Raw genomic sequence first — 26,664 nt, forward strand, 5'->3', positions numbered from 1 at the left:
TATCATGCACAGATACCAGAAAAAGAGTAAAAGACTCACACTGGGAAAAGTTACTAGAGGGTGTGTGTGAGAGAGAGAGACAGAGAGACAGTGACAGAAGACTTGTATCAAGACAATGAAGTGCTTCTATGAGCTAAAAAACTTACTAAACATTTTTTTTGAGAAATGAGAAGCAATGTCACAGAAGAGCAAGCACAAAATATCTCTTCCACATTGGTACTCAGAGAAATGCAAACACTACACTGAAATTTCACTTTATATTATTAAATGAGAAGAAACATTCTTTAATGTTTGACCATAAGTTAACTTGGAACCAGTTCAGCATTCCCTGGTAAGGTTGGGCGTGTGAAAGCCCTGTGGCCCACACGCCCAACATGTGCATGAGGAAGGGTGTTCGTGGACATTTGTAACTGTGTCATTCATATGGAAAAACCTACATGTCCACCAGTAGAATGAATGAGAAAACCCTGGTAGGTTTTTTATAGGATGCACAGCAGTGAACAAACCACAGCTCTGTGCACCCTGGTAGCTGGGTCTAAACATCATGGTCGTGAGTGACAGAAGGAAGTCTCAGAGAAATGCATACAGTATGATTCCATTCATGCAAATTTCAAAATCAGGAAAACTAAAGAATATTTTATTTACTAATAAACACAAGGGTGGTAAAAACTATCAAGAAGAGAAGAGAGCCCTAACTGGTTTGGCTCAGTGGATAGAGCATTGGCCTGCGGACTGAAGGGTCCCAGGTTCGATTCCAGTCAAGGGCAAGTACCTTGGTTGCGGGCACATCCCCAGTAGAGGGTGTGCAGGAGGCAGCTGATCCATGTTTCTCTCTCATCGATGTTTCTAACCCTCTATCCCTCTCCCTTCCTCTCTGTAAAAAATCAATAAAAATATATTTTTTAAAAAGAGAGAGAGAGAGAGAGAGAGAGAGAGAGAGAAGAGAATGATTAGCACAAAATTCCGCTGGGAGGGACAGGAACTTAGAGACTCTGGGGTTATTTCTTGGCAGTGTCTTCTTCACAGTTAACTCGTTTTAATTTTTAAAAACTGTTTGTATGCGTTATATGTACATTAAACGCATGTTCTGTTGAACACTTTTTTAAGGAAAAGGGGAGACTTGATACAGACTAAGCTGTGGCATGATGGAGTTAAGAGTGAGACTCCCTGGGACCTCAGTGCAGGGAGCGCTGGCCTTCCCTTCTCCACAGGCCCAGTCCCCCTTCTTCACTGACTAATGTGTATATTGTTGCAGTATTTAAACTTCTGTTATTGGTTTATAGTTTTTCTAATTGGCCTATAGGACATTCTAAAAATTAAGCTATTAATTAAGTTAAGATGCACGAGGATGCCTCATTAATAATCACTGAACAGAATATAAATATTTTAAATCTCGGCTCTGTAGATGGAAGGTTTAGCTGTGCAGTTGTAGGTGGTGGAGGGAGGGCAGGCGGGAGGGAATAGGTGGGGGAATTTCCTCATTGTGCATAGTTTAAGAGGAAAGAAGTTGATTAATCAAGAAATGGATGGTTAAATGTATTGAACATTATAAATACTCACTGGAGACAGTAAAAGTAATGATAGGACTAATAAAATTGTAAGGAGAGGGGAGGTGGTAGTATATTAAATACTTTATCTCGCATCCTTCATATCAGAGATCATTAGGTACCCTCTAAAGTTGACACATCTAGAAATACGTGTGTTACTTAGAGTGACGGCTGAAGGGCTCACAGAACGAAAACCAGAAGCAAGCAACGGTTTTACGTTTTCTCTGCTGGTCAATTGTTTTGCCATGTACATGGATTCCTTTTATTATAAAGAAGAGTTGTAGTATATCAAACCTCACCTGTGCAGCAGAATCCAGCCTAGCACAACCTGTATTTCTCCCTGTTCAGACCTCCTTAGTCCCTCTCCTGGCAGGGTGATGGAGCGTGTGAGCCTCCGGCCGTGCAGTCTCTCTAAGTGTCTGAAGGGCACAAATTCGGTATTTTTTCTTTTGTGACCTATTGGAGTCATCAAATGGTTTAGTATTGAAATTGTACATTCAACTCCGTGGTGAACGTACCTACCCTCTCTCCCCTGTAGTGTGGGGTTCTGTGCTCATGACAGGCATCAGACAGAAGACAGACGCTGAGCGTGCAGTGTGTCAGGGACTGCGCGAGGCACAGGGAGACCCTTTGGAGCGTCAGGTTGAAAGTACACATATACTATACATATGTACCTACATATGACTTACTTGTGTGTACATGTGTCTGTGTGTGTGTGTCCTTGCAGTGGCTCATTTTTCCCCTCTTGCTCTCTGTAATTATATTTCCATGTGCAAAATGACCACCCTGCACCCAGGCCATCCTCTCCTGTCCATTTCCTTAATGATCCATGCAGGTCCCTCCCAAAGGAACCCGCGGGGTATCCATCATGAAAAGTTGACACAGCCAGGATGACCCAGTCCTCTTTGGTAGCTGCACGGAAACATGTAGCTGTCATGCATCATTTTCCCCTGGGTCATGAGGAAGAAAGGATGGCTCTTAATGACGTAGGCACTTAAACATTTCAAGGGAACTTCAGATAATTGCATCACCTACAATTGCAAGTTGTTGGGAGAATCTTGTTTCATTCTTGCTGAAGGACCAAAATAATTTGATCCCTTTCTCCCTCCTGCACCTACTCTTCCCCAGAAGCCCGTTCCTCGTTGGCACTGAAGGTGCTGCGAGCACTCCCTCCCAGGCTGTTCCTAAATGTCTCCTTCGGCCCGCGGGGTCCTCGCTGCTGGCCAGAACCTCCTCTGTTGTCCCTGTCGCCACAGTGCTGGTCCAGCCCGACTCCCAGCCCAGGCCCCACGTGCAGAGGCCTGTGTCCTCTCCACCTGCGGGTTCTTTGGCAGAATTGTTGGCCAAGGAAAAACATTTACTCAAACATCCAAACAGTGTCTCTGTTGACAATCTCGGTTTCCTGTTTTCTTGACGTAAGTTGTTTGGAAATGTTTGCTATTTCTGGCTGCTGCCTGGCTGTTTCACTCTGTTGTGATTGTATTCGGTGTGGCTAAGGGCAGTGCTAGGCTGGGAAAAGCAACAAATTCCTCCAATTAAAGGGCGGGGCATCAATATGGTGACTGAAACCTCCAAGTAGCTTTGTCTCACACAGCACAGGTATAACTATTTAGGGTTCTGGCAGGAATTGTCGCCACTGCGTGGAAGGATGACTCTGGAAAGGACTGAAGGAGATTGTTTTCCAGCTCTCAAACCAGTTGATGAGGCCTCACGTGTCTGAATGCACCACAGGCGTGGCCTGGAGGACAGACGCGACAGTACGAGCTCTAGAGCCACTTCATTGATTTGCTGCCTCTACTTGCACTTTGGCGTGGTTTCCTATGCGTGGGGGCCCATTAATCAGCGTTTGTTACCCAGGCGGTGAAGTCGATGATTGGCTCTCTGATGAAGTGGCTGTCCCTCGTATCTGTTCCCGTGCCCAGTTACCTCTGTTATATCTAAGATAGACGTGTGAACCACATCCGCCGGTCTTCCTCTCACAACTTTAATTTCCTAAAAAGAGAAGGAAGAAATGACCAAGTTTGCTTTGGGGTTCAGTTTGGACAATATCTTCAGAATGTGATCATCATGCAGTTTAAGGAGACCATCCTGATGAAAGGGGCCTGCACATGCGTAGGCCTGGGCCCCAAAGAGCACACCGGGGGTTCTGCAGACTCAGATGGCAAAGCAAAACAGCTGCCACCATCAGGCCCATTGCCTACGACCCACAGCCTTGCCTGGGGTTTATTAAACTATTAGAGGCCCGATGCACGAAGATTCGTGCAAGCATGGGCCTTCCTTCCCCTGGCTGCTGGCACCACCTTCGCTCTGGCCAGAGCCGCCTTTCCGCCTTCCCACGCTGCCCAGAGGCCCAGAACTGCTGGGGTGGTGCAGAATGCCTGCGTCATCACCATGGCAATGATGCAAGCGTCCCGCCCCGCCCCCAGCTGCTCCGCGCCTGCGTATGCAAATTAACCCACTATCTTTGTTGAGTTAATTTGCATACTCATTCCTGATTGGCTGGTGGGTGTCACAAAGGTACAGTCAATTAGCATGATACTCTTTTATTAGTGTAGATTAGGACAGCACAACCATCGTAACACAGCCGACCCACACTGGCAATCATGACCCTTGCTCCTTCATCTCCCAAAAGGGAGCACCTTACAGCACGAGGGCACGTAATTCAAACCCCCAGTATCCAAGGATCTAAGAATTACAGTGTCTTTGCAAGAGGAATTTGCCCTTTAAAACTACAAAAAATGAGCTGGTTCCAGGCTTCCTTAATTAAATCCTTGATGACCACGGTGAAACATTTCTTTACCTAACCTGTCAGATAGGAAGGATTTCTGGTTTACATCTTATTCTGCATTAACTGGGGAGGGTGGGGCAAAACCTAAGCCAAGGCTCTTGGTGGGGGGTAATTCTTGGGGACCTTGTAACCTAGGATACAACCTCAGTAAAATTCTCTCCTCCGAGTTCTGACGCAGCCAGACCTGGTTCGGCTTACGTTAGCAAAAGGGATCGAAGTCCAGCATGCCTTGCAAGTAGAATGCTAATGGGGTTTATTTCCTTAAATGTTCTGTAAAGTGGAGTGGAAGGAAACAGGTTCCGGCTGTAAGATACTCTTCTCCTGGTGAGGTTTCCACTCTGAGCCTCTGGTTGTTTACAAACAGCTCCTTAGTACCTGCTCACAGATCCGTGCCCGGGCAGTGGTATTACAGAGAAGAAATTATTTTGCAAATCTGGTTCTCAGACATAAAAAGGTGTTTTAAAAGCCTCCTGCTGCACATTTTGAAAAATTGTTATAGGAAATAGGAGCATTCAAATGTATGTAATCTCTCTTAAATATTTAAGACTGTGATACTCACATGTTGGGGTTTTTTTTTCTGCTTCCTTTTTAAGAGAAAGGTGATGCTGAGCCCGAGAGTCCAGACAATGGCACCTCGAATACATCGTAAGTCTCTTTCCTCTTTCTGTTCGTGATGGCTGTTCTTGAATGTGCCTGTAATACGAAACAGTGCGAGTGTCGCGTACTGTAATAATAATAATGGGAGGAGGGCCAGTTCTCCTTCTCCTGACAATGTCTTTTTAAATGCTCTGAGTGCGCACGCATTTGGAGGTGTTTATTGTGCTTGAATACAGAAAAGAATGATATCGAAAACACGAGTGCTCTTCTTGGAAAGTCCAGGTGTAAGGAGATGGGAGGGCACATACTGGTGGCAGAGGAGCGGGCAGCCTTTTAGAATTTGTTTGAGACTTTCATCGTCACTGTTGTAAATAATGTAGAACTTGGCTCACCTGCGGGAGCCATTGTCCCGCACACCTGTGAGGGACTGATGTCCTTCAAAACGCCTGCCATCTGCACCCTCCCCTCGGAACTTTGTGAAAAATACAAGTACAGATGCCTCTGGAATCTCATGAGTTTGCTGATGTTTTTGAATTAACAAAAGCATTTTTTTAAAGATAAGAAAAGGCCCTTAGACAGCGCCCGTTCCTCACTGCATGTTGCTTTTTTCCTCTCGGTGCTCAAGGAATCCAAAAGTTTTAATGATTAATTTGATACCAAATTTATATACCAAAGTTTAAATGAAATAATTCAGGAACTAACAAATTATTTTAGGAGTCACATTTGCTCTTTGAAAATCTTTATTATAACTCTGAGGGGTAACTCGGTTTCCTTATTCCTATATGATTTGTGAATTCATCTTTATGTGGGTCAGCACTCTTACTACTAAGCGTTTAAAATGCTTCTCAGTAGAAATCACAGTTTGTGATATAATTTATTGAGTGTCTTGGTTTGTCTAAGATCTGTTTCTCAGTCTAGAAAAATCCTTCAGCTTCCCTTAAGCATAAGATGGCTACATATTTCATAAAGGATGTGATTATATGTTGTCTTCCTTAAGATGTTACACTAAAAGTTCTAAACAGTTCCATTGCTATGATTTCTGATGATATAACACATTGATTAGTTTTAAGTGGTTAAAATATCACTAACTTTAAAAATTTTATGCTGAAAATATAATGGGGAAAGGGTTTTAATGCCATCTGGAGGCATTCTAGAGAACTGAAAAGGGAAGAATCATTTAAAATGTTGGTTCTTTTTAATAACATTTGAGACTGGATACGAATTTATACAACTAGAATGTAAGCTATTTGGGAGTAAGTAGGTTTTTTATAAATAATTTTATAAAAGTAGTAATTATTACAGAGACAATTTTTTTAATTTCTCGTTTTTAAAAAATCATTTAAAAAACAAAATATATTGGAAAACTGCTAACATCCTACATTTAATTTTACAAATGTTAAATCTCATTCAGTAGACACCAATTTTGTTAATGCAGTTTGATGTACCGTGAAAATTCTTCTTCCCTTATGCATTTCTAAAAAAATTCTATTCTCTAAGGGAATTGGTTTCCACACCTCAGTTCCTTGTGAAAATGTGTTGTCTGAGCTGTTCTGTTATCTCTGGCGATCTGAGAACAGGGAACTCTGGGAGCATCACCCCACATTCCTCTCTCCTCAAGCAAAACAGTTGCTTAGCCATCGGCCACACCCGCCTCTTGAACTAGGAATAGCACAACTAAGCTGAGGTTGCAAGGATCCCTGGTAAAAGTGGAGGACTCTGAACGTGGGCCCCTGGAGGAGCTCGCCACCTGGAGTTCTGTAGGAATTAGGCCAGGACGCATGTTACAGTCCCTTTCGGTACCTTGTCCGAGCTTTATTTAGGTGGGCAGGGACAATATCCTTACTTTGTCTAAAATAAGCATGTCAAACTCTCGGCCCACGGGCCACATGCAGCCCACGATATAACGGTATGTAAAAAACATTTTAGTAAAAATTTCGTAACTTAATGTTTACAGTATCCTGTTATACATAATTATTAATAACAAACTACAACATTTGCTAATGACTAATTACTATAATCATGTTGCATTCATTTCCCTTATGTATCTTGCACTCAGGTGCACCATTTCTCTCCACTAATACTGGCAGCGAATATTTTAGCAGCCAACGGCCACATCATTAGTCTTGAACTAACTTGTTTGGTGTGCGCAACAGGAAATATTTCACTTTCGGAAAACAAAAAAAAAATAGGTTTATTTGTGTTACGATTATTGATTTGTGAAGTTATTCAGTGTCAGGTAAGTTAATGTTCAAGAAAAAATATTAATTTTTATTAAAATGTTCTATTATTTTATGTTAACGATGACTCATTTATTTCAGCCCTTTGTCTTCAGCATGTCTCTATCAAAATAAACCTACGTTTCTATGAAAATTGAAGCTTTTGTTTTTTAGTGGCCCACATAAACTTAACCCTTGTTTATTTGGCCCATGTTAGCCTTTGAGTTTGACATGCTTGGTCTAGAAGGCTCAGAAAAGTCATTCAATTTAAGTAAAAAATAATAGGTTACACATTTTTGGATATTTTGGTTTTTTTGCCCATTAACCATACTGAGGAGTCAGTGGATCTTAGGAGACAAAGTAAAGCCATGAGTCAGAATCAAGTAGAAAAACTGGGGTCAGACTATTTGTTAAGTGGTAAGTGTATTAGTTTGCTAGGGCTACTAAGGCACAAGTACAACAGACTTTGTACTTTTGGTGCCTTAAGCAACAAAAATGTATAATTCCATGGTTCTGGAGGCTGGACGTCCAAGATTGGTTTCCTCTGAGAGAAGGACGTGTCCAGGCCTACTGACTTGTTCTGCAGGTGGACGTCTCCTCCCTGTGTCTCTTCTTATTACCTTCCCTCTGAGCATGTCTCTGTGTCCGTTTCCCCTTTTTATAATAATAGCAGGTATCTTGGATTAGGGCCCACCCTAAAGGTCTTGTTTAATATGATTACCCCTATAAAGCCCCTGTCTCCCAATAGTCTCATTCTGAGAGGTTAGGACTTCAGCATACCATATGAATGGGGGGGGGGGGAGAGAATTCAACTCCTAACATTAAGGGTCACAGTAATCAGAATGATTCCGACACCAGGCTGGCAGAAGCAGATGCACAGATGCCAGGAAATAGAACAAGGGAGAGAATCTCAGTAAAACAGACCAGAAATGATGAGCTCATGGGAGCTGAGGGGCGAAGCAGAGCAAAGAAAACGGCAGATAACACACACGGGGCATGAGGAAAGACATCATTTTCACACCCGTGATCCTGTGAGAGAGACGTGGCTTCAGTAATGCCTGTATATCCCTCTGTCTGTGAAACTCCGTGACCCTGGGAGTCACTTAAAACCATCCTATAGATTTAAATTGAAGTATAAAGTTGGGAGCCTCCAGACAGAGAGCTAATTTCCTAGAAAGGAATCTTTCCTCACTGGAGATGAAATCAGCAGAAAATTCATCATGTTAAGTTTTAGGCAGTCATTGCCTGATAGGACAGAGTAGCTGAGTAACACTCAAAGATCCCTTCAGGAGATATTATTCAATGACACTATGAGTATTCATAAAGATGAAATGTGTAGTTTATTCTTAACACACACAAAACACCAAAAGTTAGAATCTCTGTCGCGTACCAGTAATGTTAATGATGGGAGACCTTATATCAGATTAATTCTCCTGCAGAGAATTAACTATTAAAAAATATGAGACAAAATACTTTTTAAACTACTAGAAAGCAGAAAATGTTGGGAATTGATCCTTGAAAGAAGAAAATGGGATGAGTGAGATCTACGTTTATACAGCTTCTCCCCTAATAGTACTCCCCAGTCCACATAGAACAACAAGAGCTCAAGGAGAAAGCCACAATCGTATTGGCATGCAGTGTCGGAGGATGGAGCTCAGGGCTGCCAGAGTGGCAAGACAATGTCAAGAGAATGAGAAGGCTGACAAAACATGTTTGCCAAGGACACATCTGATAAAGGACTGACATCCAAAGCAAAGAATTCTTAAAACTCAACAGTAAGAAAACAACCCAAAAGTGGGCCAAAGAAAGTACCAGACATTTCACCAGGGCAGAAATACAGATGGTGAATAATCACATGAAAAGTTGCTCCACATCATATGTTATCAGGGAAATGCCAATTAAAACAGTGATATACCTCTATTACAATCACCAAAACACAGACAACTCCAAATGCTGGCGAGGATGGGGAGCAACAGAAACTCTCAAACATTGCTGGTGGGAATTCAAAATGTTAAGGCCACTTTGGAAAACAATTTGATGGTTTCTTACAAAACTAAACATACTCTCGCCATACAATCCAGCCATTATGCTCCTTGGTATATACTCTTTGGATAAAGCTGCTGAAAACTTACATACACACACAAAATTTACCTCCCTTTAAAAAAATAAGAATAAAAAACAAATTTACAGAAAGGGTAAATATTTATGTGGCAGCTTTTCTTCCCTATCCTATATAATAAAGAGGTGATATGCAAATTGACCATCATGCCCTCACACAAGATGGTCACCCCCATATGGTCACAAGATGGCCACCCCCATGTGATCACAAGATGGCCAGCAAGGGAGGGCAGTTGTGGGTGATCAGGCCAGCAGGGGAGGGCAGTTAGGGGTGACCAGACCTGCAGGGGAGGGCAGTTGGGGGCAACCAGGCTAGCAGAGGAGGGCAGTTGGAGGCAACTGGCCCGGCAGGGGAGGGCAGTTGGGGGTGACCGGGCCAACAGGGGAGGGCAGTTGAGGGCAATCGGGCCAGCAGGGGAGCAGTTAGGCGTCAATCAGGCTTGCAGGGGAGTGGTTAGGGGTGATCAGGCTGGCAGGCAGGCGAGTGGTTGGGAGCCAGCAGTCCTGGATTGTGAGGGGGATGTCCAACTGCCTGCAGTCAGACATTCCTTGAGAGGTCCCAGGTTGGAGAGGGTGCAGGCTGGGCTGAGGGACACCCCCTCCCCAGTGCACGAATTTCGTGCACCAGGCCTCTAGTAATAATAATAATTAACATGTTTTGAGCCATTACATTGTCCAGGTACTAGTCTTAACACTGGACATGTTTTATTCTTACAAAAAAAAAATACCTTATTTTAGAGGCAAAATAGGCTAATTAAGGTTCCTGCTTTATATAACTTCAAGTGCAAAGTCAAGATTCAAACCCAAAATCCAAACCCTGGAAGCCAAGCTCTTAACCATTGTCCCATTCTGCTGGCATCTCAGAGCGCTTAGGTAGTTTCTCTAGAGATGATAATCATTCCAGGAAAATCCCTCCAGGTAAGGCCTGCAGAAGAAGGGTAGACAGAGATCCTGCTAGATAGTCATCTGTGCCAGAAAAGCTCTAGAAATAATTAGCTAAAGGAGGTTTCCAAAATACTATGAAGGCCACAGTTTGGCGGGGTCACCATGCTTGCTCAATCCAGATTTTCCTGCCAACAACAAATTCACTCTCGTGTCAGAGGCCCACAGCATAGGCTTGTAGAAAAGTCCTGAGTGAGGCTCCTTCGGCGTTTGTAGAGGACCCTCAGTGGAACAAAGTGACTGTAACCTTAAAGAATAAATGAAGATTTGAAATGACCTTCATAAACAAATGGGATTAAACAGAAAGTATTCAACACCTAGGAGGAAAAATAAATAAAATGAAGCAGAAGGGAAATGGTTTATCAGAGGTACACATTGTACAGTAAAAGACTTGGAATTATTATAAGCTCAAACTGAATCAGTGACCCGTGAAATGTTTTTTCTCCAAAGTTAATACATTAGTTGGAATTAATCTATAGAAAGTGCCCATTATCTAGTAGACACTCAGTAAATAGTTATTATTACTGTCATAACCAGATTCATGATTTATAAAAGATAGAAAACAAGCCTTCCCTGGCAGTTGGTAGTGACCAGAGCTTATGAGAATTTTAATCTCTTATTTTTTTTAAAAAGTGGAAAACTTAGAAAGGGTTAAGGGTGATAAAAACAAAAGTTGATATAGGTCTTCTAGTGAGCTGTGAAGAGGAAAGGCTGAGTGATCAGTCTACTCCGAAGATGCCAACTTAACTGGGCACTTCTCCAAGCCTTCTGATGATGGGCCAAGGCCAGGAGCGCGTGGTATTGCCTCTCCCAGGGAAGAAGACACGGCCTGGAGGCCGCTAAATAATCCGCCTCCACCACTGACTTCTGTTTTAAAATATCTGGGAAGACTTGGGTGTCGTCGAATGGTGAACAGACTGGGCCGAGATGACGCCCAGAGCCCCTTTCCAGGTGTGTCATGTGCGACTCTGTGAGTTGTTTACAAAGATGAAAGGTGAAATATGTTCATATCAATGAAAAGTGTTTGTCTTCATCAGTCGAGGCTACTATAACAAACCACCGCAACCCGGGTAGCTTGCAAACAATTAGATTTCTCGCAGTCTGGAGGCTGGGAATCTAGGATCAAGGCTCCGGCAGCTCCAGTGTCTGGCGATGGCCCGCTTCCTGCTTGGTCTTCTCATTGTGTCCACACGTGGCAGAGAGCAGAGAAAGCAGCAGTCAGCTCTCTCCTGTCTCTTCTTACAAGAGCAGTAACCCCATTCCTGAGGGCTCCACCCTCATTACCTAATCCCCTCCCACCGGGTCACCTCCTGATACTATCACACTGGGGTTTCGAGTTCCAATTTATGAATTTTGGAGGAAGACAACAGTATTCATAGTTCATAACAGTATTCATTAAAAAGATGCCCATTATGGAGCTGTCTTAGAAAATGTTAAATAAGAAGGAGAATATACAGAGGAACAATTATGTGCTAAACATATAAAGAAATGTATTGCTTATGCATGTGCATTTAATAATAAGGTTCCACAAACTGATCTGAAGTTGAGAGATCTACATTAATTTGAGAACTATTACCAAAAGATGTTCTTTTTTCCAGAGAAACTTGAAACCTTCCTGATGTTTGTTTTGGCCTTAGCAACCCGTGTTTAAAATGATGAACTGCGGCTGCTCCTTTATTTACGAGGGCTCTGTCCCCAGAGGCTTCCCTTCCATATCTGTTTAAGTGATTTGCCAGGATCCTGTCTGCTGTGAAAGTGAGAAGCCTCGTGTGCAGCCTTTGCCTAGAAAAAATCAGCCAGGCCCTGTGTCTGCAATCTTAGACACCAAGAATAAAAAGGGGCGCTGCGTTTGGTGAGCAAACTGGACTGAAGGCCTTGGAGAGGCCGGAAGCCCTGGCCCAGCGCTCAGGTGCCATGCGTGCAGGTGCGGCTGGCAGAGCTGGGAGGAGGTTTTGTCAGTCTTACCTGAGGGAAACTAGACCCCGGGATATTGCTTTACTCTCAGATCAAAACACTAAGCGAGCCCAAGAATGTGTAGAAATTATGCCATCACAGAACAAGGCTGCACGCCTTAGCTCCCAAGTTCTTACACCAGACTGGAAGGCCCATGGTCTCGGGGGGCATCTGCCCCTGGCCCCTCCTGGTTCCCCGGAGAGTCACACTTCTCTTTGCTCTGTGCATGCAGCTCAGTCACACCGTTCCTCCCCTCAGGATGTTGTCTAGATCAGGATTTCTCAAACTTTTGCTTTGTAACTTAATGTTTTGTAAGTTAATTGTGATAAATACACGTGACATAACATGAACCATCTGAACCATTTTAAGTATACCTTAGCCCCCATTCCAAGCCCAGCCACAGATGCCTAAGACTGCAGACATTACCGAACCCTCTATGTACTATGGCTTGCCTATGCACACATAACTTGCCACTTACAGGAAGCACTTTACGGCTTTTCTCTGGCATATCCAAATTGTCAGCTTCACCACTCTTGCGCTTTGGGGCCATTATTAAGTAAAGTAGGGTGCGACACCACGACAGAATGCAAAACCGCGGGTAGGGGGGGCCACAGGACAGGTCAGCAGCGTAAGTGCACTCACATTGCTACCGTCACCACCGTTCCCAGAACTCTTCATCTTCCCAAACTGAAATTCTGTACTCATTAATGTGCCAAATTAATAATTGCCTTAGCGCATAACTCCCCATCTTCCCCTCTCCCCACCCCCCACAGCCACCACCCCACTTTCCGATTCTCTGAATTTGCCTCTCGGCTCCTCCTGGAAGTGGACTCGTACAGTATTTGCACTTTTATGGCTGGATTATCTCACTTAGCAAAAAGTCTTCAAGGTTCATCCATGTTGTAGCCTGTGTCAGAATTTCCTTCCTTTTTAGAGAAGGACTTTCCTTTTTAAGGCTGAATAATACTCCCTTGTGCGTATGTACGTTTTGTTTATCATCTACCCATGGACACTTGGGCTGCTTCTGCCTTCAGCTATTGTGAATAACCAACTCCCTGCCTACCAACATAAGTGGGCAGATATCTCTCTGAGTCCCTGCTTTCAATTATGGATATAGGTGTATACTCATCTCAGACTGTTTGAACATAACCCACACAGTCAAAAGCACATTTTACATCATATCCTACGAGAGTGTATTTCAGAAGTGTCACAAACATTACCTACCGTGACTCTGACATTTTTCATCTCTATATATAAAAGGCTAATATGCTAAGTGTCTGGCTGTCTGACCAGTCGCTATGACGTGCACTGACCACCAGGGGGCAGACACTCAATTCAGGAGCTGCTGTGATGCGCACAGAGAAACAGCACCATGACCTGGCGACCACAAATCAATACTCAGCTTACCCCAAGTGGGACACAGGCCCCGCCACCACCCCAGAGCGACAGCCCACCAAATTACAGGCAATGCTGCCAAGACCCCATGGCACAAAATGTGGCCCACAGGACAGCCCAGCCCGGAAAGGGTCACTGTGGGCACCAGGTAATGACATCATGTAGCAACGCCCGGCTTCCTCTCCCTAGTGATGACTAGCCTCCTTGCAGTTTCTTCAGCCAGGAACACGACTTGCTTTATAGCCAGGTGGAAACATTTCACACTGCAACCAAATGTCTGTGAAGTGTTTTCCCGTGCCTCATCTCATTTGATCCTCACAGAAGTCCTAGAGTAGGTAGATAGGAGACTCAATGGAATCCTATTTTCTATTCATTAGCCAGAAAACAGAGATTTAGAAAGTTAAGAAACTTGACCCGACTGAAAAAAAGTAAGAAATGGTGGACCTTGAAAATGACCTCAGGTTTTCTCACTGCGAAGAATACAGTCAAACACTGCTGCAGTAAAATATTTTACCCTTTGTTCTCACTGCGTGATCTACAATAATAATCTGCTTCATGTTGATATTTACTGCTGTGTTGCTGACAATTACCTGAAAGAGAAGTTGGGGTGCTTCCCTGGGCTAGAAAAAGTTTAGCTACATCAGAAAGCAGGTCTAATTAAGCAACTTTTATATATATATATAAAAGGCCAAGTTGACTCGTGCATGCGCGGTACATATAAAGCTCTCACTGGCACAGTCACACGCGTGTGTTTCCATCTGTCATTGTCGATCGTGAATTTGGTTAACACTTCTATTACAGAGAAAGGGCAAATAGTGATATTAAAATATTTCTTCTAATTAATTTTCTTTCAGTGTGCACGAATTCATGCACCCGGCCACTAATTCTTATATAATATGTTTAAATGTAGGTCAAACCACACAAACTCACTTTGTCAGCCCTGTTCACAAAATACAATAGTTACTGACTATTGACAAGACAGTTTGTGCCCAAGGCAGGGAGGAGAAGGCAGTGACAGTACTGAGCGCTGCCCTGCGCTAGCCCTGGCTGCGTCACTATGGAAATGACCTCTTCAGTCCGCCCAGTGGCCTAGTTCTTCTTTCCCCATTTTACAGGTGAGGAAACCAAGGCTGAAAGGGATAAGAATTTTTGTCCAAAGACCTATATCCAGTGACTCTGTTTTTACTCAGATCTGCCAGCTGCAGGACGTGACTAGCTTAGGCGGCACCCTGCAGTCCTCCCCTCAGAACCCACACACATTCCCCCAGGACTGACGGAAGGAAAGTTTGGGACCCTGTCAAAGCTCAAGAAGCAGGTACTTGGAGGTGTACATCCTACGAGAAGGTAAAGTCGTTCAGTGACCCCTCATTAGACCACATAGCACCTGCCTCATTCACGTATGGTTAAGGCAGACGGAATCTCAACAGGGGAGTTTGCACCTTTGCAGTGACTCCCAGTGCGTGGAGATGTGAATGAGCACACAGGAACAGTCTGTACTCTCTGTAGCTTTGGTAGATGGTAGCGTTTTTCTGGGGAGTCACTGGGGCTGTGGGAAATCAACAAATGTTACCATATTTATTGATTACAGTGGGTAATCAATAAATACTGCCTGATATTAACAGACTGAGCACACATACTTGCTTCATATGTTTGTTTTCATGTAGCTTCTTCATGACCTTGTGTTGAAGCCGGGCCTAGCATTTAGAACAGAACACTTATTCAACAAGGAATTATTAGCATGAATAAATGAATGTGCATAGTAACGCAGGATGGTTGGAGTACCCTTGTGCATTTTATGTATCTTTTCCCAGAAATACCATTCGCTAGGATTGTTCTTTCTCATCTGCAGATTTCAGTGCCGATGAACCTCCAAAATGCAGAGCTCATATATGCGCAGACCGGGTTCTGTCCCTTCCCCGCTGCCCCCAGATCAGCTTCCCTTTGGCCCCACGCCCGAATGCTCGTCCCGCCCGTGGCAGCCGCACCGAGATGATGCTCCCATGTACTCAGTGCCTGTTCTGCGCCAGGCGCTCTAGTGAACACGGTGTCTTATTTAATTCTCGTGACAATCCAATGAGGTGTATTATTACAGTATTACATCTCATCTTACTGAATGGAAAGTCGAGATCTCAGAGAAATGTGCTGGCTCGTGGAGGTCACACAGTTGGCAGAGCCGAGATTCCGACCAGGTTGGCTGCAGAGCCGCTTGGTGGCACCCCGTTAGATCTGTGGTCCAGCGCAGAGGGCACAGGAAGTGGGAGAGATATTGAGGAAGAAATCCTGTTTCGCAACAAAGGGCTGGCATGGCCCTAAAGCCCTGGGTACCTGCATCCCCTCCACATTTCTGAGAGATTCCGTCCCAAAGAGCCTGAAGGCGGCTTGGAGAAGGAGGTGGGAGGAGGCCTGGTTACAGGCGATGGTAAAGGGGAGCTTTCTGCACAGTGATGGAGGTCGTGGCCATAGCAGGGAACGGAGTCTGGAGTTCATCTGGTGGAAATGAGAGGACGGCTGCACAGCCCTGGCCCACCTGCTCACCTCCGAGCGCCTTCTGCTGTTGGCCCAGGATATTTCGGTGAACAGTGGTCACATGATCCCACCAAAGCATGTCAGGTATTTAAGCCTCTGCCCGCACAGTTCTACCACAAAACTCCACCTCCACTTTTAGCTTCTTAAATGACTGGCATGTTCAAAGACACAGGGCATGAAGGGATAATGGGCGCTGACCAAACTCACACCCATGCACACACACACGTTTCTATGTTAAAAGGCATTCCTGGTTAACAATGAGATGGGAGGCCTTTCTTTAGAAGAGTGCCAGTGCCAGTATAAATGCTTAGGAGATTAGGAGATAACAAAGACTGAGCACTAACTGTGTGCCCGGCTGTGCACGAAATGCTTTGTAAACACAGGATACCTCCACAAGATGCAGTAGCGGCTGTGCAGGGACCACAGGGTGAACTACAAACCCTACAGGAAGAGTCGAGTCTTTGAATCTGCATAGCAATTCAAAAAGTAGGCAACATGAGAACCTCCCTCTTTACAGATAAAGAAACCGAGGCTCACAGGTAGAGTGGCCGAGCCAGTGTCGCCCAGAGGGTCTGACTTGAAAGCACTTTCTGCCATGTCTTCTGGCACTCAGGCTCCTGAGGGGCGGGGCGGGGGGGGGGGCGGCCAAGGCTGGTTCCCAAGACAAAGTCAGGTCAGAGGGCCCTATGGCAGCAAGCCTGGCGCCAGGGCGCAATTGCATGTGAAAGCCTGTTTCACAGGAAGGCTAGAGGACTGGATCAATCTGTGGCCTCTTAGGGATGGGGAGAGAGTGTTCTTGCTTTGCTTTTGGAGTTTTGGAGGGCAGAGCGAATAATCAGCAGGTGAGACAAGAAAAACACCCATTGTTGGGTGGTGCTGTCAACCACACAACTTCACTTCTTGAAGCAATATGCTGCTAACTTCATATAACCCCAGAAGTTGTAGACTCTGAAAACAAAAAGATTTTTAATGGGTAAATACATAAAATATTGTTATTCACAATTTTGGGGAAAAAACATGTATTTTGCATTTGAACCCAAGAAAAAAAACTTTTTCTCATGAGCCAATTGTAAAAATAGAGACAGTCTCTCATTTTGTGTTTTGCTTGCCTTTTGACAGTTTGGGCTAGGTCATGTGACCCTCCCCCTCACTCCCCCCCCCAAAAAAAAAATGTACTGAGCATTTACATGCATTAGGCATTCTTCTGGGCATTTTACTTATATCATTCTCACTGCTCTCCGGGGTGGTTATCCCCATTTACAGATAAGGGAAATGATGCACAGAGAGGGTAAGTGACTTGCCCAGAGTCACCCAGCTAGTGTGACAACTGGGAATTGAGCTCAGTTTGACTCCTGAGTCCATGCTTTTAGTCACATGTCCATACAGCCTCGATTTCAGCTGTTCGACCTCAAAATCTTTTCAAAATACTGAATATTAACATGTCTCTGAATAAGGGAACAGCATTTCCGAATTATGTGTCACTCCTGAGTATACTAGTACACAGACAATGGAAAATACACTTGAATTCATAATTAATGTAATTAAGATCTTTCTTAACTTTCAGAATGTCCAAGAGGTCATCATTTTAGTACAGTTCAAAGTACATTTGAATTCTATTTTTTTAAATAATTACTGTTACTAATCATGCTAAATCACCTCTAAGTGAGAACTGTGGAGAGAAAACTCAGTGCCTTGAAAATACTAAATTCGACGTTCAGATTTTAAAGAAAAAGGATGAATTAAAAAGAGTATTTGTACGGTTTGTGTGCTGGTCTACGATCCCATGTTGCCTGGGCAATGATGTTGCATGTTCTGGACTCAGGGGGTGCTTGGTGAGACCTGAACCCCTGCTGAACTGCTTCAGTATCAGAGTGTGGTGTGCTCTGTGGAGCTTTTAGCAAAGCTCGATGGGTCAAAACTAAACGAAAGTAAGGCCAGGAGAGGTGGTGCCTAGACAAAAGCATTCAGAAGGATGGAAATTTCTCTTCTTCCAGGAGTTGTAAATGGATGTCTTTGTTGTTTTTTTATCCCTTCTGTTTAACTTTCAAACTAGGATTGCCAGATAAAATACAAAACACCCAATTAAATTTGAATTTCAGATTAAGAAGGAATAATTTTTTAGTGTAGTTCTGCCCATGCAATATCTGGGAATAATTATTTAGTATAAGCATGTCTTATGCAATATTTGGGAAATACTTATACTAAAAAACATTAGTGTTTTTTACCTGAAATTTTAATTTAACTGGGCAATCTATATTTTTTATTTGCTAATTCTAGCAACCCTACCAAACACCACACATAAAGCTTAGTTAGGTCCAGCTAACTCAAATCCATAATTTATTGAAGAATAGGAGACAGACAAGGTGAAGAAGTGAGGAAGGGAGAAAAAAGAGAAGGGGAAATAGAAAAAATAATACAAGGAGAGAATAGAGAGAGAGAAAGAGAGAGAGGGAGAGAGAGAGGGGGGAGAGAGAGAGGGAGAGAGAGAGAGAGAGAGAGAGAATGAATTCTGGCAACATGCCAAGTAAAACAACTAACATTTTGCAAGAAAGAAATCCTGAAACTGAGGTCATGGGATGGAAAAACTTTGTTTCCCAGACTCCAGCCTGAACATTAGCCAGAGAGAGAAAAGCATCCTATTCACATCTGAAGAGCAAAGCTCGTCCAGGAATGGAAAGATTTGGAATTTAAAGGCTCTCAGCTCCCAGCCTTGTCAGAAACCACAATTCTTTATTAATTTCAAGGAGGATTTGGGGTTTTCAATAAGATGCTTCAGTAATTCGATACCAAAGAAGCTTCCTAACTTCCGTTTACCTTACTAAGATGCGTTTGAAACTTTCTGGGTAACTTTTTGTCTGTTTGCTTTGCACTGAAATGCAAAAACCTATCAGATACCTGACCTGGAGAAGAACTTACCTCTTTAAAAATCACACAATGCTGCTGGGAAACGTGAAGATGGCTTCTTCTTTTTAATTAGAAAATATTAAATGACAGCTTCCAAACAGATTGTTTTTCTTTCATCTCTAACCAGACAAATTACTATAAGCAAGCAACTCTTGCCTTAATCTGGACACGTCACAGATGTGACACTTCTGTAAGAGATGGTTTTTTAACTGTGCATGGGAGAAAAGAACCTTTGGAAATTTTAGGATGTTATTACAAGCAAGTTTACTAGTTTTTGACTTCCTGAGCCACCGCTGGAGCCAGCCTTCCCCGGGGTAAGAGTATCTCCATATTACTATTACATCTTTCAATTATAAGATTTGTACATGTTGGGGAATATGGCCTTTGAACTTGTACTGTCTGTTGAGTATGCAAATGGGATGCTCTATAAAATGGGAGAGAAACTGACAGTTTCCGTCTCAGATGATCCTGGGGGCTGCTGGAGCAGAATTGCATCTTCCCATCATTTGAAATAAAAGAAAATTTTGTGTTTTGTTTTGGTTTTTTTGAGAGGCATTTAAAGGGCTAGGCTTACATCTCACCTGAGAGCCACACAATGAGGTGCTAGGCTCTCAGTTCTGTAGTTTTGTATTATTGTCGATGCTTTTAAAACAAATTGATTTAACAGTGCAAGGACTTTTCTGATCAAACTAATTATGAATCTGCCTGAAAATATTTTTCATATTTGTGAAATATGAACCATCATTGCATTTTCTATCATCTTTTCTCCATCCTGCATCTTGTTGTTGCTGTTGTTTTATAAAGTACATTGGAGGTTAGTTCAGAGAAAGAACAGTGTTATTCTGTATGCTTCCCTTAAAGACGATTCAAAAAACTCTAAAGCCAGTCTCTCCCCAGAGTGCCGGGAATGGCATCCGCCCAGGCCTGGCTGCCCGTGGGCCTGCCCCGGAGCTGCCGGGAGCCACACCCGTCAGCCTGTGAGAGCAGGTTAGAAGCAGGTGCGGTTTTGATAGGAGAACTCTCCACAGGAAATTGTCAGGTGGCATAAATAACAGAGAACCAATCAGTTTGGTGAATTTAAGTATCCCATCCAACTTATTTATTTATTTATTTATTTATTTTATTGATTTTTTTTTTTAAGAGAGGAAGGGAGAGGAATAGAGTGAGAAACATCAAACAGTTGTCTCCTGCACACCCCCTACTGGGGATGGTCCACACCAAGGTACCTGCCCTTGACGGAAATCGAACCTGGGACCCTTCAGTCTGCAGGCCGACGTTCTATCCACTGAGCTAAACTGGTTAGGGCCAACTAATTTATTTTTAATCCAATCTCCTCACCATGGTTCTTAGCCGGTGCACATCGGATCACATGAGGAGCTTTGTAAAATATTAACCCGGTGTTTTGCAGAGTCTCTAACATATGGCCTTGGTGGAAAACCATACTCAGGAGGTCCCAGAACCAGCCAACCATCAGAATTACCAAAGAGTCTTTAAAAGGCAGCTTCCTGGGCCCTGCCACAGAAATTCTGCATCACTGTGGCTGGGTTTGGGCCTAGGAAGCTGTATTTTTAGGAAATTTTCCAATTACTTTTATTGATTCGTCAGAATTGGAAACCACCTTTGCCCTAACTGAACCACATTCATTTCAGCAAAAAGGGGTGTGGGTTATTGAAAAGGAAAATAATCTAGTCAGGTGTACAGGGTCTATGGAGCAGCATCCTCCATTTCCATTGTTTTCACCTTAAACTGTCTCCTAGTCCATCCCGCCTTCCTGGCCACCTATCTTCTACAGCTGGTTTCTGACATCCGTGCTCGGAGGTCACCGTGATCCATCTGCCACTGAGCCAAACCGATGAGCGGCCCTTTCCCAGTCCTTAGCTTCCTGATGTCTTTGCAGCCCATGACCTGTTGATCATGCCTTCTTTGAACCATTGATTCCTTGTCTGTCTCAATACTGCATCTTCTTGGTTTTCTTACTGAGCTTCAGTCTTTGGTCCCTTTTCTCTACAACCTTCTCATGGTGATCTCACCCATTCCTATTTCTCTGTCCAGGAGCCTCCCAGATGGAGATCTCGAATTCATGATTTCCTTGAGCTCCTAGAGAGTCTTTCCAGACATTCACTCAAACCTCAAACCCTACATGTTCAGAATCTCATATTCCTCTCCATCTTCCCACAAACCCTTCCCGCGCCCCCTGCTCTTTCTCTTATATCGCCTACTTTTGCTAATGATGCTACCCAGACTCAAAATGACGGATTCTCTTCTCTTCCTTGGCCTCCAGATTCAATCACTTGCTATATCCTATCAAGTTCTATTCCCATGGCTTCTCCTATATTCAGCTTCTCCAAAGTTCCCATGGCCACACCTTTGTTTAGGCCTCCGTTGCTTCATTCCCCGTCCTCTGTAGGAGCCTGACTGCCCTGCCACCAGTTTCTTCATCCAGTGATGCTGTCAGATTAATTCATTCAAAGTACAATTCTGCTCATGCCACTTCTCTGCTTTAAAATGTTTTATAACTTTGTACTATCAAAAATGAAGTTCACATTCCAAGTCTGGACCTAAGAGTCTTTTGTGATCTGTCCCAGTTATTTTTCTAGCTTCCTCTCCCACTACCTACCCCCAAGCCCCCACACACCCAAAGCACCATCCAAGCTGGTAAGCTTGCTATTCCTCTATCATGCCGGGGACTTTCTTCCTTATGCCTTTGTTCATGCCATTCTCTCTGCTCAGAATGCTTTCTCCTACTTCTCCTATGAGTTTCTTTTGACTCAGGAGAGATCCTCCCCTATTGTACCCACTTCTCCTACAAGAATGATACTCAGATATCAAGATCTAGCTCAGTGTCTACATCTATCATTATACCAAATATTTTGGGTGTCTGATTTTGCCCCTAATATACTTTCTTGGAATATATTAGTAATAAATATGACAGGCATAGAAAATCACTAAAAAATGGAAAATTACCTTAGTTATTTCCTGAACATTTTGAAATGGGTGTCAGCCAGGTACCAGTACACTGACCTAGGAACACAATACATCCCATGATCCAGAACTCTGTACTTTAGTCCACCAAGTAGATGATCCAGGGGCTAGGAAAGCAAATAAAGGGTGGGAAACATAATTAGTTGCTTGTTGGTTTTAATTTCCAGAATTCAGAGATAGTATAGGACAGTGATGGCGAACCTATGACACGCGTGTCAGCACTGACACGCGTAGCCATTTCTGATGACACGTGGCCGCATGCCGAGGATGAAACATTTGCTGCTCCTGAGGATGAAACATTTGCGACTAGAGTCTTGGAGTTAGTTTTTTCCTCAAAGTGACACACTACCCGAGTTATGCTCAGTTTTTTGGCGAAGTTTGACACACCAAGCTCAAAAGGTTGCCCATCACTGGTATAGGATCTAAATTCTGAACGTGGAGTGGCTCTCTGTGGTGGAATCCATTCCTTCCAATGCCCAGACTTTATCTTACCCAATTACAGCCACAGAAAAGATACTGTATATTGATGCTGAGCTTCTGCCATGGGTTTCTGTCTTACATGTGAAGCCTGAGACATAGCGGATGGTTATAATCTTATGTTTCTTTAAGATATACCATAGCCATAATAGAGAGTGTGTTACATGGGACACCTGCAGACCTGGTGCCTGTACCAGGAAGGCATCACTAAATGCAGGAATGGCTCTGAGACCTCCAGGTTACACCACAAGTTCAGGGACCACATATTTCAGACCCAAATTTCCAAAACTCTATTCTCACCTCAGGTTGAAGATAGTTTTCAGAGTAGAGAGGCTAAAGGGACTTCAGGGGAGGGGACGTTTCTGCACTTCACTCAAAGTGGACACCAGTAGGCTGTGATAAGTGATCTCTGTGTGTGGCAATACTTAGTCACACCCAAGGAAACTAAACAAAGCAATGCACTAAAAAGACAAATGCCGTCTGGCCCAGTGGTGGAGCTTCAACCCAGGAACCAAGAGGTCACCAGTTTGATTCCCTGCCAGGGCACAAGCCCAGGTTTCGGGCTCCATCCCGAGTAGGGGGGAGGGGGACTGTGCAGGAGGCAGCCAATCAATGTTTCTATCTCTTTATTCTTCTCCCTTCTCTCTCTCTCAAAATCAATAAAAACATTTTTTAAAATACATCAAAGTGAAACTCAAAAATGTTTAATCCACATGAAGGCAATAAAAAAGAAATGAGAACCAAAGGGTTAAAAAAAAAGCAATGAATAATATGGCAGACTTAACCCCTATCAATAGTTATATTCAACATAAATGGTCTAAAAACACCAATTAAAAGACAGAGGTTGGTAGAGAATTTTTTTAATTGCTGTATTTTTATTTTCTCTATGTTATATTTTCCATTACCATTTATAAACCCCCTATACCCTCTTCCACCTCCATCCACCTCTCTGCCAACCCAAATCAGCATAAAACAATTTTTATAATTGTCTATAAAAACTCACCTCAAACATGATGACATAAGTCAGTTAAAAGTAAAAATACTGAAAAGGTACAGGATGCAAAAAATAATTTAAAAATCAGGAGTTAATATATTAATATTAAAAAGTAGACCAGAGCAAGAAGAAAGTTACTAGGGACAAAGAAGGAAATTGCATAATGGTAAAAGGATCAATCCATCAAGAAAGTATGTGTATATAGAAAAAAACAGCACTTCAATGTACATAAAGCAAAACTGGCGGAGCTGAAAAGATAAACAGACACATCCACAACTCTAGTTAGGGACATCAGAACCCACCCTCAGCAATTAATAGGCTACTGGAGAGGAAATCAAGGATCTAGAGGACTGAGCAATACCATGACACAACAGGACCTCATTGGCATTCATAGAACACTTTGCCCAACAGCAATAGAATCCACATTCTTTTCATGCGCCCATGGAATGTTCATCAAGATAAGCCTTATCCTGGGTCATAAAACAAACCTTAACAAATTTAAAAGAATTGAAATTGTATACAGTGTATTCTCTGACCATAACAGAATCATAGAAAGAAAACAGGAAAATCTCTAAACTTGGAAATTAAACAGCACACTTCTAAATAATCCATGGGTCAAGGAGGAAATTTATAATATATATAGAAATAAATGAAAATAAACATATGAAAATGTGTGGGGTGAAGCAGTGCTGAGATGAAAATTCACAGCACCAAATACTTACATTAAAATGGAAAGAGATCTCAGATCAGTTATCTCAGTACGTCCTCAAGAAACCAGAAAAAGAAAAGCAAAATAAACCCATGCAAGCAGGAAAAAACATGAAATAGTAAAGATAGAAGTAGAAATCAATGAGATTTAAAACAATTGAGGAAATTAACAGTAGCTGGTTTTTTAAGAAATTCATAAAATTCTAGCAAAATTGAAGATAACCAGAGAGAAAACACAAATAACCAATATCAGGAATGAAATGGAATATTGCTATGGACCCTGCAGATGTCAAAAGGATAATGTAATCCTATGAACAATTCTACACACATAAATTTGACAACTTGTATGGAATGGACCAGTTCCCTGAAAACCACAATTATAAAACTCTTCCAAGTTGAAATTGTTAACCTGAATAGCCCTATAACTATTGCTGGGTCCGAGCCCAACAGGACCGGGACGCTAGGGACGGGACCCCATGGGCGCTGGGCATTGGAAGAAGACACGAGCGGCCACAGGAAGATGGGAGAGACTTTATTGCAAACACAGCAGCCAGTGCACTCATAGGAGCCATTGCTAACCAATCACTCAAAGCAGCCCCACAAAGTGGCCAGTCACCAGCTGGTCAGCAGCACATTCTTATACTCATTCAGGTAAAAGAGGCTTCTTGCCAAATAGTGACATCGGTGTTACATAAGATACAGGTGCACCTGCGCAATGCGTACAGTAAAACTGCTGTGTCATTGCCTTTGCACATGCAGATGATCCATGGGCCTTTAACAACATCCAGGTACTCTGGTCAGCATCACCCAACTATTTATCAATTTACTTTGTAATTTCAAAGTTCCCTCCAAAAAAAGAAATCTCTTGGTACAGGTGGTTTCACTGGAAAATTTTATCATATATACTAGAGGCCCAATGCACGAAATTTGTGCACGGGGCGGGGGGGTTGTCCCTAGCCCAGCCTGCACCCTCTCCAATCTGGGACATCCCTCTCACAATCCAGGACTGCTGGCTCCCACCACTCGCCTGCCTGCCTGCCTGATTGCCCCTAACTGCTTCTGCCTGCCAGCCTGATCACCCCCTAACCATTCCCCTGCCAACCTGATCGATGCCTAACTGCTCCCCTGCTGGCCTGATTGCCCCTAACTGCCCTCCCCTGCCCACTTGGTCACCCCTAACTGCCCTCCCCTGCTGGCCTGGTTGCCCCTAACTGTCCTCCCCTGTACTCCTGATCGCCCCAAACTGCCCTCCCCTGCTGGCTCGGTCGCCCCTAACTTCCCTCCCTTGCCAGCCTGGTTGCCCCCAACTGCCCTTCCCTGCAGGCCTGGTCGCTCCCAATTGTCCTCCCCTGCAGGCCTGGTCGCTGCCAACTGCCCTCCCCTGCAGACCCAGTTACCCCTAACTGCCCTCCCCAGCAGGCCCAGTAATCCCTAACTGCTCTCCCCTGCTGGCCTGGTCACCCCCAACTCATCTCTCCTGCAGGCCTGGGTCCCCCCCAACTGTCCTCCCCAGGTCTGGTCCCTCCCAACTGCCCTCCCCTGCAGGCCTGGTCACCCCCAACTGCCTTCCTCTGCTGGCCTAGTCACCCCTAACTGCCCTCCCCTGCTGGCCTGATTGCCCACAACTGCCCTCCCCTGCTGGCCATCTTGGGGCGACCATCTTGTGTCCACATGGGGGCGGCCACCTTTGACCACATGGGGACGGCCATCTTGTGTGTAGGTGTGGTGGTCAATTTGCATATTACCTCTTTATTATATAGTATATACTTTTATTTTTAATGAACAAATTTTTTAATCCTCACTCAAGGATATGTGTGTGTGTTTATTGATTTTAAGAGAGAGAGAAGCATCAATGTGAGAGAGAAACATCAATCAGTTGCCTCCTGTATGTTCCCAAACCAGAGATCTAACCAGGAACCTAGGTATGTGCCCTGACCAGGAATCTCACCCACAACCTTTTGTTGTATATGATGATGCTCCAACAACTGAGCTACCTGGCCAGGGCCATCATATATATATTTTTTTAATTAACATTAATTTTATATAATCTCTTCCAGAAAAAGTAGGGGAGGGGTTTGGCAGACATGACACTTCCCAAATCATATGAGGACAGTATTACCTTGATACCTAAGACATACAAAGACAAGAAAGAAGAAAGGAAGGAAGGAAGTTAATTGCAGGCCGATAGCTCCTATTACTTTAGACATTAAAATTTTTTTTTCCAGATAGTGTATTACAGAATTGTTATACCTGAGACCTATATAATTTTATTAACCAATGTCACCCCAATAAATGCAGTAAAAATATTTTTAAAAACATAAGTATTTACAAAATAAATTTTTTTTTCAATTAAATTTTAGCAAGTTGAATCTAACCATACAGGGAGGGGAAAATGTAGGTTTATAGTTGTGAGTACACAAATACAGAGTTTATTGTTATATTATTATATATTAATTATTGTATTATTTTCCATACGAACAACTGTAAACCTACATTTGCCCTACCTGTATATAAAAA

The 26,664-nt window shown here is 43.4% G+C and overlaps 1 protein-coding gene across 4 annotated transcripts in view; it reads left to right on the plus strand.

Moving 5' to 3' along the window:
- AFF3 (ALF transcription elongation factor 3) overlaps nucleotides 1-26,664 on the plus strand; it is a 514,559-nt gene that overhangs the window by 346,248 nt on the left and 141,647 nt on the right. For all 4 annotated transcript variants that reach the window (XM_079792550.1, XM_079792551.1, XM_079792549.1 and 1 more), the window contains one exon: nucleotides 4,929-4,980. In XM_079792550.1, the coding sequence (XP_079648676.1) occupies nucleotides 4,929-4,980 (52 nt within the window). The remainder of the gene's footprint in view (nucleotides 1-4,928; nucleotides 4,981-26,664) is intronic.

Source organism: Cnephaeus nilssonii, assembly GCF_951640355.1.
Source record: "Cnephaeus nilssonii genome assembly, chromosome: 15".
NCBI classification, from domain to species: Eukaryota; Metazoa; Chordata; class Mammalia; order Chiroptera; family Vespertilionidae; genus Cnephaeus; species Cnephaeus nilssonii.